Source organism: Rhinolophus sinicus, chromosome 5 (genome assembly GCF_057876585.1).
Source record: "Rhinolophus sinicus isolate RSI-liver-muscle chromosome 5, RSI-T2T, whole genome shotgun sequence".
NCBI classification, from domain to species: domain Eukaryota; kingdom Metazoa; phylum Chordata; class Mammalia; order Chiroptera; family Rhinolophidae; genus Rhinolophus; species Rhinolophus sinicus.
In genome coordinates this window covers 84337336-84353395 of record NC_142505.1, presented here as the reverse complement: position 1 = coordinate 84353395, position 16060 = coordinate 84337336, and the positions used below count along the sequence as shown (strand labels likewise).

General features: G+C 43.2%; 1 protein-coding gene across 3 annotated transcripts in view; it reads right to left on the bottom strand.

The window, feature by feature from the left end:
• ARHGAP26 (Rho GTPase activating protein 26) overlaps positions 1-16060 on the bottom strand; it is a 752092-nt gene that overhangs the window by 91391 nt on the left and 644641 nt on the right. For all 3 annotated transcript variants that reach the window (XM_074313709.2, XM_019739058.3, XM_019739059.3), the window contains one exon: positions 10129-10288. In XM_074313709.2, the coding sequence (XP_074169810.1) occupies positions 10129-10288 (160 nt within the window). The remainder of the gene's footprint in view (positions 1-10128; positions 10289-16060) is intronic.

Genomic DNA, 16060 nt, shown 5'->3' with positions numbered 1-16060 from the left:
GATTCACTGAAAGTAACAGACTAGTCCAAGGTCACAGAAATGAATACAGCTGGGGTGGGGGGCGGACAGCGTGACTGTCTGAGTCTTAATCACGTGTGGACTTCATACCTATGGTTAATTTGAGAGCCAGAGGACAAAATGAAAAGATGCTAAGTTTTAGAGTCTGATGAATCTGCTTTTATCCCTTCCTTGCTCTGTGACTTTGAGCAAGTTACATAACTGACCTTCAGCTGCCTCATCTGTGAAAACCCCCAGGACTGTGGTGAGGACTGACGCGCCTAACAGAGTTGGACGCTCAGTGCTCAAGAGACGTTATCGCATTCACTAAAGCGGCAGAAGAAGGGAAATGACTGGAGACTCAACATGAGTTACTTGCTGTCAGGACACGAGGCTTTAATTTATAAGTGCAAATTTAATTACCGCTCTTTGCAAAACATCAATCGTAACTGCTTACAGCAATGTGCGAATTTGCTGTTCTTTTCCCCTTGCATTGTCTAAAAAAAAAAATCCAAATTTTACTGCCCCCCCCCCCCAGGCCCATCTTGACACTGTAGACCACTGACCCTTGTGGCATTTGTTCTTAGCCGTGTCACATACACATTTTTACACCTCTTCCAATCCCACCCGTCACATGCGCCTCCAATTTCCAAGGATCAAGAGTCTCCCTGTAATGTGTGTGGCGTACTCTTTATTATGTGCTGTGATTTTTATGGGAGGAAAATTAGGTCATGATGAAGAGTTCCTGGTCTATAACTGCAAAGTAGCTCTGGGATAATAAATCAGCGACGGAGGCCTGGGGATTAAAAAGCGTAACAGAAGGGCTTCTATGAGAGAAGAGACTGGGCATTTTCTGGAGACATTAATTCATCAGGGTCTCACGTCACAATGGGTAATAACAAGCAGGGGCTTGCTTAACCTCAGGAGTGTCTGCTGTGGGCGGGGAGGGCTAGAACTACTGAGCAGAGCTCACACACTGCCCGCTCTTTCTCATGACAGACTCGGGGGGAGGACTCCTTAGGGCCTCAGAAGCCATAAACCCAGTGCCTTTCCACTAGAAAGCCAGGCAAATCTTAGCAGGGCTCATTTACTGCAACAGTTAAAAAGCCAAATTCAGAGGCTGCAGCTACACAGAGGGTTTTTAAGGACAGTTGGAAGTCCGATGTCCTGTTGATATCAGCGTTTTGGCAGAAGGATCAACAATTTGGAAAGCAGTTTGGGGAGTTTTATTAAAAATCCCTCAAAAGGAACCAGTGCCATTTGGTTAACAGCCTGGGTAATGAATGGAATACTGTAGTTGTCCCTATCTCCAGAAAGATTCTGTTTCCTGTTATCCTTATTGACAGAGAATAGGATCAAATATAACAAAACTCCCACCTTATTTCAGTAACATTAAAAAAGCTTCACAATTCAAACAATTATCTAGGGCTTATTGAGGGGAACATACATGCAACCTCATCACATTAATGAAGAATAACTTGCAAAGTATTTGTCACTAAAGAAAGAAAACAGGCCTATGAACAGACACATCCCAGCCCAGCATACAGGTTAACCTAGCTTCCTTCTAAACCTAACATGGACAGGACCCAAAAGAGTATACTTAGGAACCAATGGAAGGAAAGGTAACAAAAAATAAAAATCAACGAATGAATGAGTGACAAGAGCTATAACCGTAAGACACAAGATGAGCTTCCCAAGCGGGCACCAGCACCAGGCATTATCTCAATGTACTGAAGCATGCAGGCATGCCTCATCATCCTCACATTTATTATTATCATTATTATTATTAATTTCGCCTATCAACAACTGCTTGAAATATCAAGGAAATCACATACAACTGCCAACACTTGTCAGCTGCTAGAAATTATTCAAATCAATTGCATTTTATTAATTGATGTACATTTTGGGCACACACCCCAACGCTAGTGCAATGGATCTCAATGCCACCAACATTTTGGCGACAGCAGATCAGGCAGTTTGGTGGGCCCAAACCAACTCTAATCACAACTGCATTGAAAGACATTACCATTTTAATGGGGATGCAAAGACCTGGTGCTTGTCCTAGGTATTAGGTGGGGTCATCCATGGTGGCTAGCTCTTCCCCTTGACATACAAGATTATAAGTTAAAATATGTTTAAAAAGGGCACTGCTCTTTGGGCATTTCTAAGAATTAACAGCTCAATGATCAACACTCCTGCCGCTTCCAAACAATCTGATGAACTGGGAAAAGAATCATGATAACTTCTTTATTTTATAAAACATCAACAGGCATTAAAAGGGGGCAATACTGATGAAAGCACGTGGTACATGGGCACATATGGACAGCCGCAGCCTGCTTCCTGCACAGAAACCCTTTCAAGTACCACAGCCAGAAGAGGAGTGTGGACTGTTACAGAACAATGAGCCCCATCCTACTGCTGTATGTTGGACTTCACAGGAAGATGTAAGACACACACACACACACACACACACACACACACACACACAATTAACTTGAGATTTCATATTTAAGCAAAACTATGAGAAGAAGGCAGTTTGTTTTCTTGATATGGTTGTTCTTCCCAGATATCTAAATTTTTCAGAGTCATTGGCAAGCCAACCTTTACAAAAGGAAAACCCTGTAAGAAATAGCAGAATTTCTGGGCTTTGGGGTATGTTGGACAGTGGCAGCATTCACTCTTTTGTTTAAAAATTTAACTAGAAGCATATAAATATTGGCAACTTCCACCATAAGCCCAAGTATTGTCTTACTTGATGTTTTAAGACTCAGGGTGATAAGCTGTGAGTTGGGGAAAGATTCTGTCCATACAAGAGAGAGAAATTTTAAATAATTGATCATTACTTTAAAACAAGCATGGAAAGAGCAAAAATATTTGCCCGTATGAACTTTCAACTTTGAAACGTGACCACAGGTCAATAGAGCCAGAATCTTAAAGTTCGTTCTTCTTTAGCTCCCATATAATCCAAATACAGTCCAGGGTGTGTAGTCAGTGATGGGAAATGATGCCGTGAGCTAACATATGCCTTCAGGAAGTCTGGCCAGAAAACCCAAGTAAAAGCCATTTGTATCTACGAGTATTTCTATGAGTGTTTCTATGAGTGTAGGCTATAGGTCAAAGGTTATACTCTCGGAGTAAGACTTTTTATATATAGCCACAAGTTTACAACAGTATGGTCAACTCTACTGTTTTATTATTTATTTAATGAGTGATTTTGATATCAACAATCTGAGTACAATTGATTCAGCTTCCTGGGATGTCTTTCTAAAGTGCTGATATAATCCTTTTACCCCTCTGCGTGGAAACCTCTGAGGCTCCCATTTCTCTAGCTTTCAAGACCCTTGACAAATGGGCTCAGTCCAGCTGTTTGGCCTCCTCTCCCACCACTTGCTAACATACACCCCACTGTTCTTTCACAGCCATGTCATTTTCATATACACAAATCAATTGATGTTGATTAACTGATTAATGCTTCCCCAAGAAGGCTCCTGTATCCAATCTTTCTCTGCCTAGAAAATGTCTATTTCTCTGTCAGAGTCCATCCAAGCAGAATTAAATATTTCTCCTCAGTGTGTCATACACTTTCTTCATCTTACTGGATGTCACGTAGCACACTGTGTTATGGTTTGTTATACCCCGATAAAATAGGAGGGCCTTGGGGAGGTGCCACCTAATTTATATTTGGCTAATAGTAGATGTTCAACAAACATTCATTGTATTGAATAGAGATGAACGAGAGTAGATTTTAATAGCTTGGCTTGTGAAAGCAGTCCTAAGTTCAACCCTTGTTCCTCTCCTAACAAGGTGTTTCTTTAACTCTCTGCACTTTAGGTTCACAATTTGTAAAACAGGCCAAAATACTGACCTTCTAGTATTGCTTTGAAAATGAAATGATATGATGGATATAAAGCTGCTTAGCACAATAGCTCGAGAACAGTAAGCTATATGTAAAAGTTAGCTATTATTATAGTTAATATTATTACTTCTAGATTATGTACATTAAAAAGATCCACTGTGGGGTAGTCGGTTAGCTCAGTGGGTTAGAGCGTGGTGCTGATAACACTGAGGTTACCGGTTCGATCCCTGCATGGGCCCTCCTTAAAAAAAAAAAAAAAAAAAAAAGAAGATCCACTACCTTCAACTGAGTAAACCAATCAGTCATGCATTACCAACGTGGAAAAAGAAAGATCACCATGAGCCCCCAAACGTTCTACCATCTCTTCTGGCTTTTTTCTCTCTGCTTCCACTTCGGGGTATTTATTTCCTACCACACTGTTCCAAACACTGCTCCCCTCCCAGGTCTGTCAGGGGAGGTGAGGGACAGTTTCTAGAGCATCTCTGACAGGATAAGTATGTGGTTAGCGGGCATACTCTGACCAACTGAAGGTCTGTGTGAAACACATCACTGAGACTCTGAGGAAAGAGATACAGGTGGGTTCTCTGTGGAAAAAAAAAATGCCCAGCAAGGTGATGTCTTGAGAGCGTGTGGATGTGCCAGCGACAACATGACTAGTATATCCTCATTTTTAACCCTTGGGGCTGAATATCTAGTGTTGATCCTTAGTAAATAAGGAGTGAGAGGAAAGACTGGGAGGGAGGGAGGGAGAGAGAGAGAAGGAGGGAGGGGAAAGAGAAACCACCATATCCTTTAGCCAGTTAAAACACTGAAGCCTTTTTCCTTCTCCTAAAAAAAACAAAAAAACGTGTTTCATCAGGTAAAAGACACTGAATTTTCTGGCTAGAAAGTATTCCCCCCACCCTGCCCGCAGCTCTCTTTTTAAAGTATCAATTTTAAAGACAAAGATGTTTTTCCAGTTTTAGACACTGATGTTAGTTCTCCATACTGAGGCTTACAAAGGGCATTGAGGACTGAACTTGCCACTACCACAAATGTTTGATGCCCCTGGATGTGTCAGAAACGGCAATGCTGAGGAGAAAGAGAAGAGCACTTTCTGTAAGAAATATTGAGGAAGTGTCTGGCCTGTGTTCCGCACAAGCCACTCAGAAGAAAGCTGAGCCTTCTCCAACACGAGCTATGGACAAACCTGCCAGGGCTGGGGGGTGAGGCATGAGGGCAGGCTGCCTGCAAAGATGGCAGTGCACAATTCCTCCCCTCCACAGGGCGGGTCTAGTTCCTGCCCCTTCAATCTGGCTGGACTTGTAACTTGCTTTGACCAACAGAGTGTGGCTGAAGTGACACTCTGTTTGCTCAGTAGGCCTTAAGTGGCCTTTCGGCTTCTGTGTTTGCTCTCTTGGAAGTTCGGCCTAAACTACTGCGTGATGAGCGATCGCATAGAGACAGAGGGAGGCCATGTGGAAAAGGATCAGGTGTCCCAGCCGACAGCCAGTACCAAGGTAGCAGACATATGGAGTAAGGCTATTCTGGATCCTCCAGTCATCGTCAAAACGCCCCCCCACCCCCCCACCCCGGCTGATACCATATGGGAAACACATGAGCCCTCCCCAGAATTGTGAGCAGAGATGATTTGTTATGCAGTGATAGACAATCGAAATATGCCTCTTATAGTCTCTCTCTCTCTCTGCTTGTTTACGCAAGTTTCAATATTGTTATTAGCAGGATCCGGTCCTCCTTTCCTCCCTCCGTCTCTCTGTCTCCAACGCTAGTTGCCTGAGGTTTCTACAACCTCTTTCAGTACTGTCTTCTACTTATTCCTGGGTCCCTCCCAATTTTATTTCAAGGCACAACATAAATCCTTTATGTAAAATGTTCTTACCAACATGACAGAATATCATGTCAGTAACTGTGCGGGACATACGAGTGTATTTAACACCTGTATTAGGGCTTGTTTCAAGCAAGAGGGCATATGCTATCATGTTTCTTGTTGGGGGATAGGACACAAAGATGCTGTTGGGAAGCATTTTTTTCGAGGGTGGTTTCAGGATTTTGTCCAACTTCCAACACTAAAGTTAGGAAAGTAGTTACTCCAGGGCATTTGTGTGAGTGCTTCCAGAAAAGTATGGCCAAGGCCAAGAGAATGCTTATTAAATATTGTTACATAAGGTCTCAATATTATGGCTATTAAAGAACAAGTCTCTGACAATATTCATCGGAGGACATAAACATGCTCTGCATTTGATGGCTGAAGTTAAGTTTTACTGGCAGGAAGTCCAAAGCATTGTCTCCAGAACGCAGGGCCCAGGACACGGCTCGGCGCTTAGGATTCCGGGAGGTGAACATCCTCCTGGGCTCCCAAGGAGGCTGAGGCAGCACCTGCTCGCTTTACACCAAACCGGGCTGGAAGCCACCTTTTAAAAGGAGTCAAGCTGCCTTATTCGCAGTTGTTTTTACCAGAAAGGCAAACCTGATGAATAGTGAGGACTTTCTCCCCAGAATGATGTACATACGTAGGTCTTGGGGTAACGCTGGCCTGTCATGGACCCCCGGTCAAAAATCTCCATCAGGCTGGCATACTGGATCCCTTAGGCGTGGAGACCTACTCTCTGGAGCAGCCTTCCACATGACTGTTTTCACTCACTCTCCTTCATTTGTTCCCACTGTGATTCCCTCTCTCTGGCATCGATGAATGAAAAAGAACATAGAATAAAGCACTCTAATACTCTTCGTATACACTTCAGCAAATCCACAGCAGCGAGTATCATAATGCACAATTCACCCAACTCAGTGGATATTCTCACCCGTTCTGGCCCATATACTTATAGGCCAAGCCATGCATTTCATATTTCATTTCTATTTCTACATTTTGTGCCCAAGGCAGGATGGCTGCTTGTTTACACAAGTTTCAATATTGTTATTAGCAGTATCCGGTCCTTTTTTCTGTCATGCTACTTTCAAATATGCTTTCTGGCTTTGAAGGCCCAAGGACACCAAAAACAGTTACAGTTTAAAAGCTGTTAGATGCTGCCTGTTATCAGCTCAAATGGGCCCGTTAGGGACATGAAACAATCAAACTGCTTACTCCTTAGAGATCTGTCTCGACATTTAATATTATTTTATTTAAGAAAAGATTAAGTTGTAAAATATACTATTTTGGGAGGGGGCACATGTGATATTCAAGGATGGACTTAACCTTCACCTTCACAGAATTCTGTTGAGACTGCTAAAAACAATGGTTTACACTTATTGAACCTTACTACACACCAGATTCTTGGCTAAGTCCTTTATGTAAATCACCTCGCTTAATCTTTACAACAAATCAATTGAAGGAATGTGCTAGAGTGGCTTGTTGGTCACCAAACTTGCTTTCCTTTCCTCTGAATACGTAGGTTGCTTTTTCAGCCTCCCTTGCAGTTAGATGCGGTCATGTGACTAAGTTCTGGCCAATAGAATGTGGAAGAAAATAAGGAGAGCATCTTCTGGGCCCGGCCCAGAAGTCTTACCCAATCTTCTCTGCTCTCATTTCCTCCACCTCCACCAACTGTCTGACTGCAGAGCTCTGCAGAGCAGCAGGCAGAGCTATAAGATGGGAGGAACCTGGGTTGCTGAATCACTGCACAGTATGCCACCCCCAGAATACCTGCAGTGAACTGTTATGTGAGCAGGAGATAAATGTCTATCATTTTGAGTCACTGATATTGTGGGGTTGTTTGTTACAGCAGTTAGTCTATACTGGGAGTACTTTCATGAGCATAGAGAAGTTAGGCAATCTGCTCAAGGTCACAGAGTCAGTAAGAAGGGTAGCAGATTTGAATCCAAGTGGTTTGTTTTTAGAAATCATGTTATCAACTGCTATTCGATGATATCCCCTTTTCACGAGTTCATTTTTCTCATACATAACAAACCTCTCCCATACCTGATTTACTATATTTGAGGGAGGTAGTTAGTTGGGAGCAGGGCCAAAATTTAAGATACAAAGATCATTTCTTCAAATACATAATTTGATTTCTACATCTCTTCATTAACCATGTAAGAGGGAGGCTACGCTGCTTACACAACTTTACAGTTACTTTGTGAAAGTTTAGATTCCGAGGTTTTATAGTAGTTATTAATGCCCCATAACAAAATACCCACCGAACCTAGTGGCTTAAAACCTATTATGTCTCCCTGTTTCTGTGGGTCAAGGATTCAAGAGAGGCTTAGCTCGGGGGTTCTGACTCAGGGTCTCTCTCTCATGAGGTTGTACACAAGACGTAAGGTGGGACTGCATCACCTGAAGGCGTGACCAGTGTGGGCACACTCACTTCCAGCAGCGCACTCACAGGGCTGGCACGTGGGTCTGGCTGCCGGCAGGAAGCCTCACTGCCTCCGCCCGGGGCTGTGGGATTGCCCTCACAACAAGGTGGCCTGCTTCCCCGAGAGTGAGCAAATCCAGAAACCAAGGCAAATGCTCCAAGGTCTCTGATGACTGGTCTCTTTCGCAAGATCTTATTAATCCACTGGGATCACTGTTTCTACTGAGCAATTCCTACAGACAATATTGGGATCAACATGGGGGCCCCTCATTCACAGTTGAAGTGGACTCCACAAGCGAGGGAGCACCAGGAGACAGGGGCCTCAGGGAGTCATTTTGGAGGCCAACTACCACCCCAGCCCATTCTCCTCCAACACATACGCACTGGGGACAAAGCAGTGAACAAAACTGACAGAAGTCCCTGCTTTTGTGAAGCAGACATTCTAGTGGAGGCCAGAAAGGCAATAGACCCAATTAGCACGTCAATTATATAATATGCTAGAAAGTGGTAAGTGCTATGGAGAGAGAGAAAGCGGGGTCAAGGGGAGGGGGAGTGCTAGAGGCTGGGACTATCTGCAATTTTAAATAGAGAGATCTAAGTCGGGCTCACTGAGAAGGCTGGAAACAGGTGAGGAAACATGCCACGTAGTTATATGGCGAGAGAGTGTTCCAGGCACTAGGAACAGCAACTGCAAAGGTCTTGAGGTGGGAAAGGGTGCCATGTGAAACACAGCAATGTGGTGAAGGTGGCTGCAGGAGTGAAATAAAGAGAGGGCCGTAGGAAGTAAGATATGGTAAGTAACAGACGGAGAACAGAGACCATGTAGGGCCTTCTGTGTTCTTGTAAGGGCTCGAACTTTCACACAGTGAAATAGGAAGCCACTGAATCGTTCCTAACAGACAGCTGATGTGATGTGACTTCACATTTTAAAAAAAATCTCACTCTGGTGGCTGATATCAGAATAGACAGGCCAAGGGTGGAAGCAGAAAAACAAATTAGGAGGCTCTTGTAAAAATCCAGACAAGAGATGATGGTGGCTTACATTAGAGTGTTATCAGTGCAGATGGTAAGAAGTGGTCTAGATTTATTTTGCAGGCTATCTAGCAAAATTAATTCACCATTCTAGGTAAAGTTTTCATTTAGGAGGAGCAGCATTTTTTACTTGATCCCAGAGCTGTGGCTGCCAAACGGTGCCCTCGGGGACCCTGAAGCTTCCGAGAAGCTTCATAGGGATTTGCTACTAGGAGCTGGGATGCGACAGATGGGTGAAGCTTCATGTTTCCTACCCCCAGTTTTGTAAGGGCACCTCGATGTTGAAATTCTTCATTATGTGTGGTGAGGGAGATCTTCTTAAGAAAGACCAGAAACTGCAATGCTCTAAAGGAAAAGACAGAATACACACACGCACGCACGTGCACGAGAGCGAGAGCGAGAGCGAGAGAGCGAGAGAGCGAGAGAGCGAGAGAGAGAGAGAGAGAGAGAGAGAGAGACTATGTATAAAACTGAAAGACAAACTACAGATTAGGAAAGATACTTGCCACACAAATGAAAACAGTTTAATATCCCTAATATAAAAGAAAACTTATAAAGTCATAAGACGATAACCAAGTACAAAAATGGGCAATGGGCATTTTCAAAATGAGGCCTATAACAGTACCTTCTCCATTTGGTTGTTGTGAAGATAAAAGACAACACATATAAAATGCTTAGCACAGTTCCTGGTCGAGACTAAATCATAAATGTGGCTCACCGCCATTGCCACCATAACCACCACTGTTGCCCCCATAGCCGCCATTGTTGCCACCACTGCCCCCATGAGCTGATGATCGTCACTGCCACCGCCAGCTTTATCAGTAACGTCATCATCATCATCACAATTGACCTTAGCAATGTACACCCAGTCAATCCTGAATGGCAGTTCGATTCAGCTTCCCCCAAGAGAAATTCTTCACGCACAGTGACCAGTTACACATATGTTACCTTTTCATGATTTTCTATCAGGATCTCAATGACAATGTTCTGAAATTTGATATCCATGATGGCCGCCACTGTTTCTTCCTGAGGCCGCAGCAGGGTGGGTCCAAACACCACGCCAAGATTTGCCACTGTCATCAAATTCTGCTTGTGGTTGTTAGCAACACTGGGGGAAAGGAAACAAAGGGCACAGATGAGAGAAACCGCAGGCAAATAGACAGCTGACTTCCGTCTACCTTTCCTATCTTCAGACTCCTCACCTACCGTGTTTCCCTGAAAATAAGACCTAGCCGGACAATCAGCTCTAATTTGGAGCAAACATTAATATAAGACCTGGTCTTCTTTCATTATAAGACCGGATCTTATATAATATAACATAATATAAGACCAGGGCTTATATAAGACCTGGTCTGATATAATATAATATAATATAATATAATATAATATAATATAATATAATACTGGGTCTTACATTAATTTTTGCTCCAAAAGATGCATTAGAGCTGATTGTCTGGCTAGGTCTTATTTTTGGGGAAACACGGTAGTAGGAGTCAGCCCTTGGCACACCTTCCGATGCCCTTGGAGTTCAAAGAGAGACAGACTTTTCTACTCACATTTTCATCCATCAAAGCTTCAGAAATCTTCAGTGTTCAGGTTATTTAGCTATTTCAGGATATGACACTCCTTACCATTCCCATGTTTGCCTAAAATGACCAAACAACCAAAGCAGCTGCCTTCCAAAATGTGACCCTTTGCATATCCGAATCCCTGTCCTGCAAATCCAGGGAACTGCTAATTCCGCTTAGTTACAACTTCTGTACTTGGCTGCTGCATAAACCACGGTGATCATTAGCATTTTCTCTAGCTCAGATATAAAAACTCTTGACAGCTTTAATACACTTGTAAACGTAGGCACAAAATAGACCTAATTTTTAAAATGGGTAGGTCTGGATATTTAAAACGAAGTCAGGAAATTCAGCACTTTAGGCTCAAAGTATTAAAGCCCCATCACATTAAACATGTGGCTCACATTAAGTGAAACATGTGGCATAAACAGAAATAAAGACGCAAGACTGTAGATCCGAGGCTACAGCTATGTTTACATTGTCATTGATACTCAAAGTCTAAGGGTCAGCAGTAGCTGGGTCTGAGTAATTTGCTAAACACACATGCATATTTTTGGATAAACAACTACTCAATACATGTATCTAAACCTACCGGGACCTAGTCATAAGACTTCATTGTTCACTTGCTGGCCAGGCGTATAAAAATATACAAATTACTTATTGATGACAAATAATTTAAAAGCTAGGCCATTCAGTATTGTTAAGAAAATATTAGGGGCTTCCCTAAATCACCTGTTAGAAGAAGGAAACTACTCATTACAAGAAACTAGAGGGAAATTGAGCAGAGATGTCAGTTTGTGCAGACATACCTCCCTTGCATTTAGTGCTATTTATACTGAGGGTTTTTTTTTTTCATACCATTTGGTAAATGCCTGCACTGTTTCTCTTGTACACTTCTATTTTCTAGGAGGAAAAGAGGTTCTACTGACTTAAGTGTTGGTTTTGAAACTGAGCCTTTACTGAAATACTGTATCAACCAATTTTATCAGCAGATGTGTACTCTGCTATAATTTTTAGGGCTAAAAGTAATTTCATAAAAACTTCCTCCTCTGAAAGGGGCCTGGGGTGGCTATGCCTATGAAACTTTAACTGGGGAACAGCCCAACTAGGAAGACAAGTTGGTTTTTGACGGCTACGCGACACCTGCAGCAAGGAGAGTCGCCAGTCATATCCTGGCCCGATTCTGGTGCACAGAAGACTATTTTACAAACATCTTTGTGTGTGCCTGTAGTTTTCCATTCCACCCAGACCTGCATCACGTTTCTAGCCTGAAAGCCTTAATGCAGATGGTCAAGTTCTTACCTAGCAAGAAGGGGGGGGGGGGGGGCTTTGGTTCTGTGCTTAGTCAATCAGCAAGTATGCATCTTTACAAGCTGCCTGTAACACCACTACTTTAAACATCCATCAGCTCCAGTGTGAACGAAGTCAATTCCATGCCCGCAGATTTCCCCTCCCAAATGAGCTAAGTCAGTAGGCTTCCCTGGCTTGTCACAAAAGTCCCTTGTGCAAACAAACCAACAAGCTATTTATATATGAAAGCACTTTCAAGTTGCAGACCGATATAAAAATATATGGTTTGGATGATGATCGTTTTTCCCCACCATGCTTCTCAACACTACCTCTGACTCCAGCAGGAGCCTCTTAACGAGGCTTGTGACTAGAATCTCTAGGTTCAGCTTTATCCTGCCTGCCATCACCAGTTACTGTCCAAACTCAGCTCTGATTGTTCCTCTGCTGAAAGTTCCAATGGCTTCACACCTCACCGAGTGGTTGGGAGAGAACACAAGGACACAGTGTATGTAGTGTGCAATGCTTCACTGCTTGTGTCGACAATGATTATAAATTGGTGGGCTCCACTGTTTTTAACATAAAGTCCAAGCTTATGAAATAGCACACCTTTTCCCAACAAACCTCTGCCACCTCCCAGCTCTGGGTGTCTGGGCAAGTGACTCAATATGTCTAAGCTTTGAGTTTCTCATCTTAAAAAAGGTGTGTGTGGGGGAAGGGGGAGAATAATATGCTGACTTCATGAGGTTCTTGTGTAGTTTAAATGTGGTAATGCATGGTAACTGTAATAATTATTACAATAATTTACTACACATTTTCTTTCTACTTTCACAACTATCTGCCTTTGTCATTCTTCTGCCTAGAATGTTCTCCCTCTTCTTTCTTTGCTTTGCCAAACTATCGATCTTATCTGCGAGGCTCAGCTCTGATGGCTGGCTCCCGTCCTTTCTGCAGCCTTGGTCTGGTCTTTCCTCAACCCTCCACCCCTCACTGAAGGCAGAGTGCTGGCCTGCCCCTGTATTTATTACACGTTATTAACATCTCTACTGCTGCCTTAGGATACAGACTGTGCTTCTTATAGGCGGTACCACCAGTGCTAAGACAGTGCCTGGCCCAGGAGAAGCACAGCGATGTTCACTCAGGTGTTAAAAGATGATGGAAGCTTCTCAGTAGACATAAAAATGATTCTCAACACAGATATCTACTCATAAACATCAAATCATGGTTGATGATTTTTCTGGAATGTTATTTCAACCATCCCCACCTCCCTTTTCAAAGTCTGGAGATGTGTTCCATTTCTCCGATTTAATTAATGAGCAATAATTAGATTATTAATCAGATTTGCAGGCCCCAATGCCTAAAGGCATTTGGGAGAAAAAGGTACACTAATTCTGGATAAGCAACTCTGAATATAAATAGGCTTGAGGCTACCCAACATAATTCATTTCCTTTTTAATGAGCCATTTTATTTTAGAACTTAAAAAACACATCGATCTCAGTCTTATGAAACTTTTGGGGGTGGGGGGGAAGCCGCACCTTTCATGACTAACTACCATTATCTTTCGGGTACAGTGAAATAATAAATTGATCTGTCACTTGATTATTACTGCTCACAACTTGGTACAGCGATGTTCATTACTCCGGAGTGAATTATTAATGACTTGATATCCCGGAGAGAAAGGCCTAGACCTCAGCCTCTGCTGGCACCAGCCATCCATTACAGCTTGACGAATGTACAGATGTGTGGGAGGCAGGCTGGCAGAGCGCTGAGAAGCCCAATCTAGCAGAGGCCACGAGACTCACTCATTAGCAAGATCTATAAAAACACCGAGAGCCTGACTTCTGGGTTGGTAATTGAGCTGCTTGAGTACTTTCTCACAGTCCAGAATGTCATGTTGAGTCTTGACTTGAAATCCATACACACAAGTTTCCTGCGCCTTGTACATTCCACTGAAGGAGTCTCTGACGTGCCTTTCAGGTCCCTAGGTCCACACGGACTCTTTTGTGGTGCCTTCTGAGACAAATGCCAATTCTATGGGCTTCCCTTGCAGGTTACAGGGAAACAGTTCCCCATGCGATTCCAACCTGGGGGAGACCCTGGTCCTTTTGTGACCATTTAGAGTTTGCTCTATCAGCTGAGAAGCAGTGCATCCCCTTGGGAGGGGCAGTTATTGGGGGATTTACACCAATTTGTTCCCTGCAGTTCCCTCATGAATTGCAATTAATGAAAAAGAGCAGGTTCCAAAGAAAATAGCCTTGGCAGGAAGGGTCTCCTGCCACCTTTGTTTCAAGGGGAAACGGATGAGGATACTGGATGGGTCTGACTCCCTTTGAGAAGCAGAAGGAGGAAAATCACTTCCAGATGAGGATGGTGGGGGGGAGTGTTATGAGGGAAGCAGATAGTAGCCAACCCTTTTGGGGCTGTAATGCAGAGAACCCCAGGCTGTCACAGGGATGGCATGTGTTTTCCTCGGTTTAAACGAGAGCCAGAGTTCTGTAAGTGCTAAGCAGTACTTCACAGCCACAGACTGGTCCTGATGGACTCCCAAGATGCATAAGCCCATTGCTGGGTTTATACATACGTTTCACCTTGAGGCCTGGAATGCTGTGTCCACGAGTGTCAAAGCTGAGTTCTGGTTCCGCTGGACACACTGTGGTGACAGATGCGTACAATCCGCAATGGATGGCACGGGTGGGGGAACAGTACAGCCATACTTACCCGCCATCCTCGATTTATTTGCTTCAGCTTCCAGTGTTAAATAATAATGAAAACTTACACTTGTAAAGCATTTCAGAATTTACAAGGAGCTCTGCAACCATTTTATATGTTTATGTGGCTTTCATAACTCTAGAACAGGAGCTCTCAAACTTTTTGGCAATGACCCATGGTAGGAAATATATTTTCCCATGTAACACATGTTCTCATATATTTTCCCCCATAAATTTCCCCATGTAACATGCATGCATACATACATACACACACACACACACACACACACACACCAGAAAAAAAAGTTTCAGGAACAGTAATTGCGATGAATTCTGATATTTTCTATCTTTTTTCCCTACATATTTTTTAACTTTCTAAATTGATTTCACAACCCACTGATGTGCCATGACCTATAATTTGAATAGAGCTATGAAATACAAGCATTATCTCCAATTCACAGAGAAGGGAGGAAAAGACTCAGGGAGACTGTACAGCACAGTGGTTAGAGAGAGACAGATATTCCCACCTGGCTAACAATAGTAGGCAAGCCACTGGCATCTCTAAACCCATTTCTTTACCTGTAAGCCAGGAGCAAACCTCATAAAGTTGTAAGGCTGATTAAGTAAGGTTAGGGGAGTAAATCTCTTGTTATGAAACAATGGCTTAATAAATGACAGCTGCTATTGTCCACGGTGGTGGTCAACGTAGAGGTGATGATAGTGGCAGAAGTAGCAGCAAGTGCCAATTTAAAGCCACACTGTTAGTTGGTGATGTCATGTGTATCCTGCCCAGGAACCTCTAATGAGCTGCTTCTGCCTGCGGCAAGTAGCCCTACCTCCTCCAACTATATTTCAAGGGCTTCCATTAGCCTATCTAGCTGTACTTCTCTTCTGGTTATTCTTCCTTCCTTTTCCAAAATTATGAAATACTCCGCATCTATAGGAAAGTTCAAAACATCGCATTACTTATTTTCCATCACTTCCTTGTAAGGGCCTCTGGCATGAGAGGCTGAGAGAGGGTTTCCAGGCAGGAATTCCCGCCCGTTCTCAGGAATTTTTTCGCTTCCCCGTTCCCGAATCTTGAGATATAAACTGTTTTCTGTTCTCCACGATGAATCGTTTCCACAAAGTGATGGCTGATACTACCAACCACCTGGGTTCAAGGAGCCGATTTTCCCGATTTCCCAGCCAACTTTTCTCAGGATTCGGGAACGGAAAAGCAAAAAAAAAATTCCCGCCCAGAAACCCTGGCGATAAATAGGAAAAATGTCTAAGAGATACACTGTGAGTAGTACATTTATTTCCCACCGTGGGTA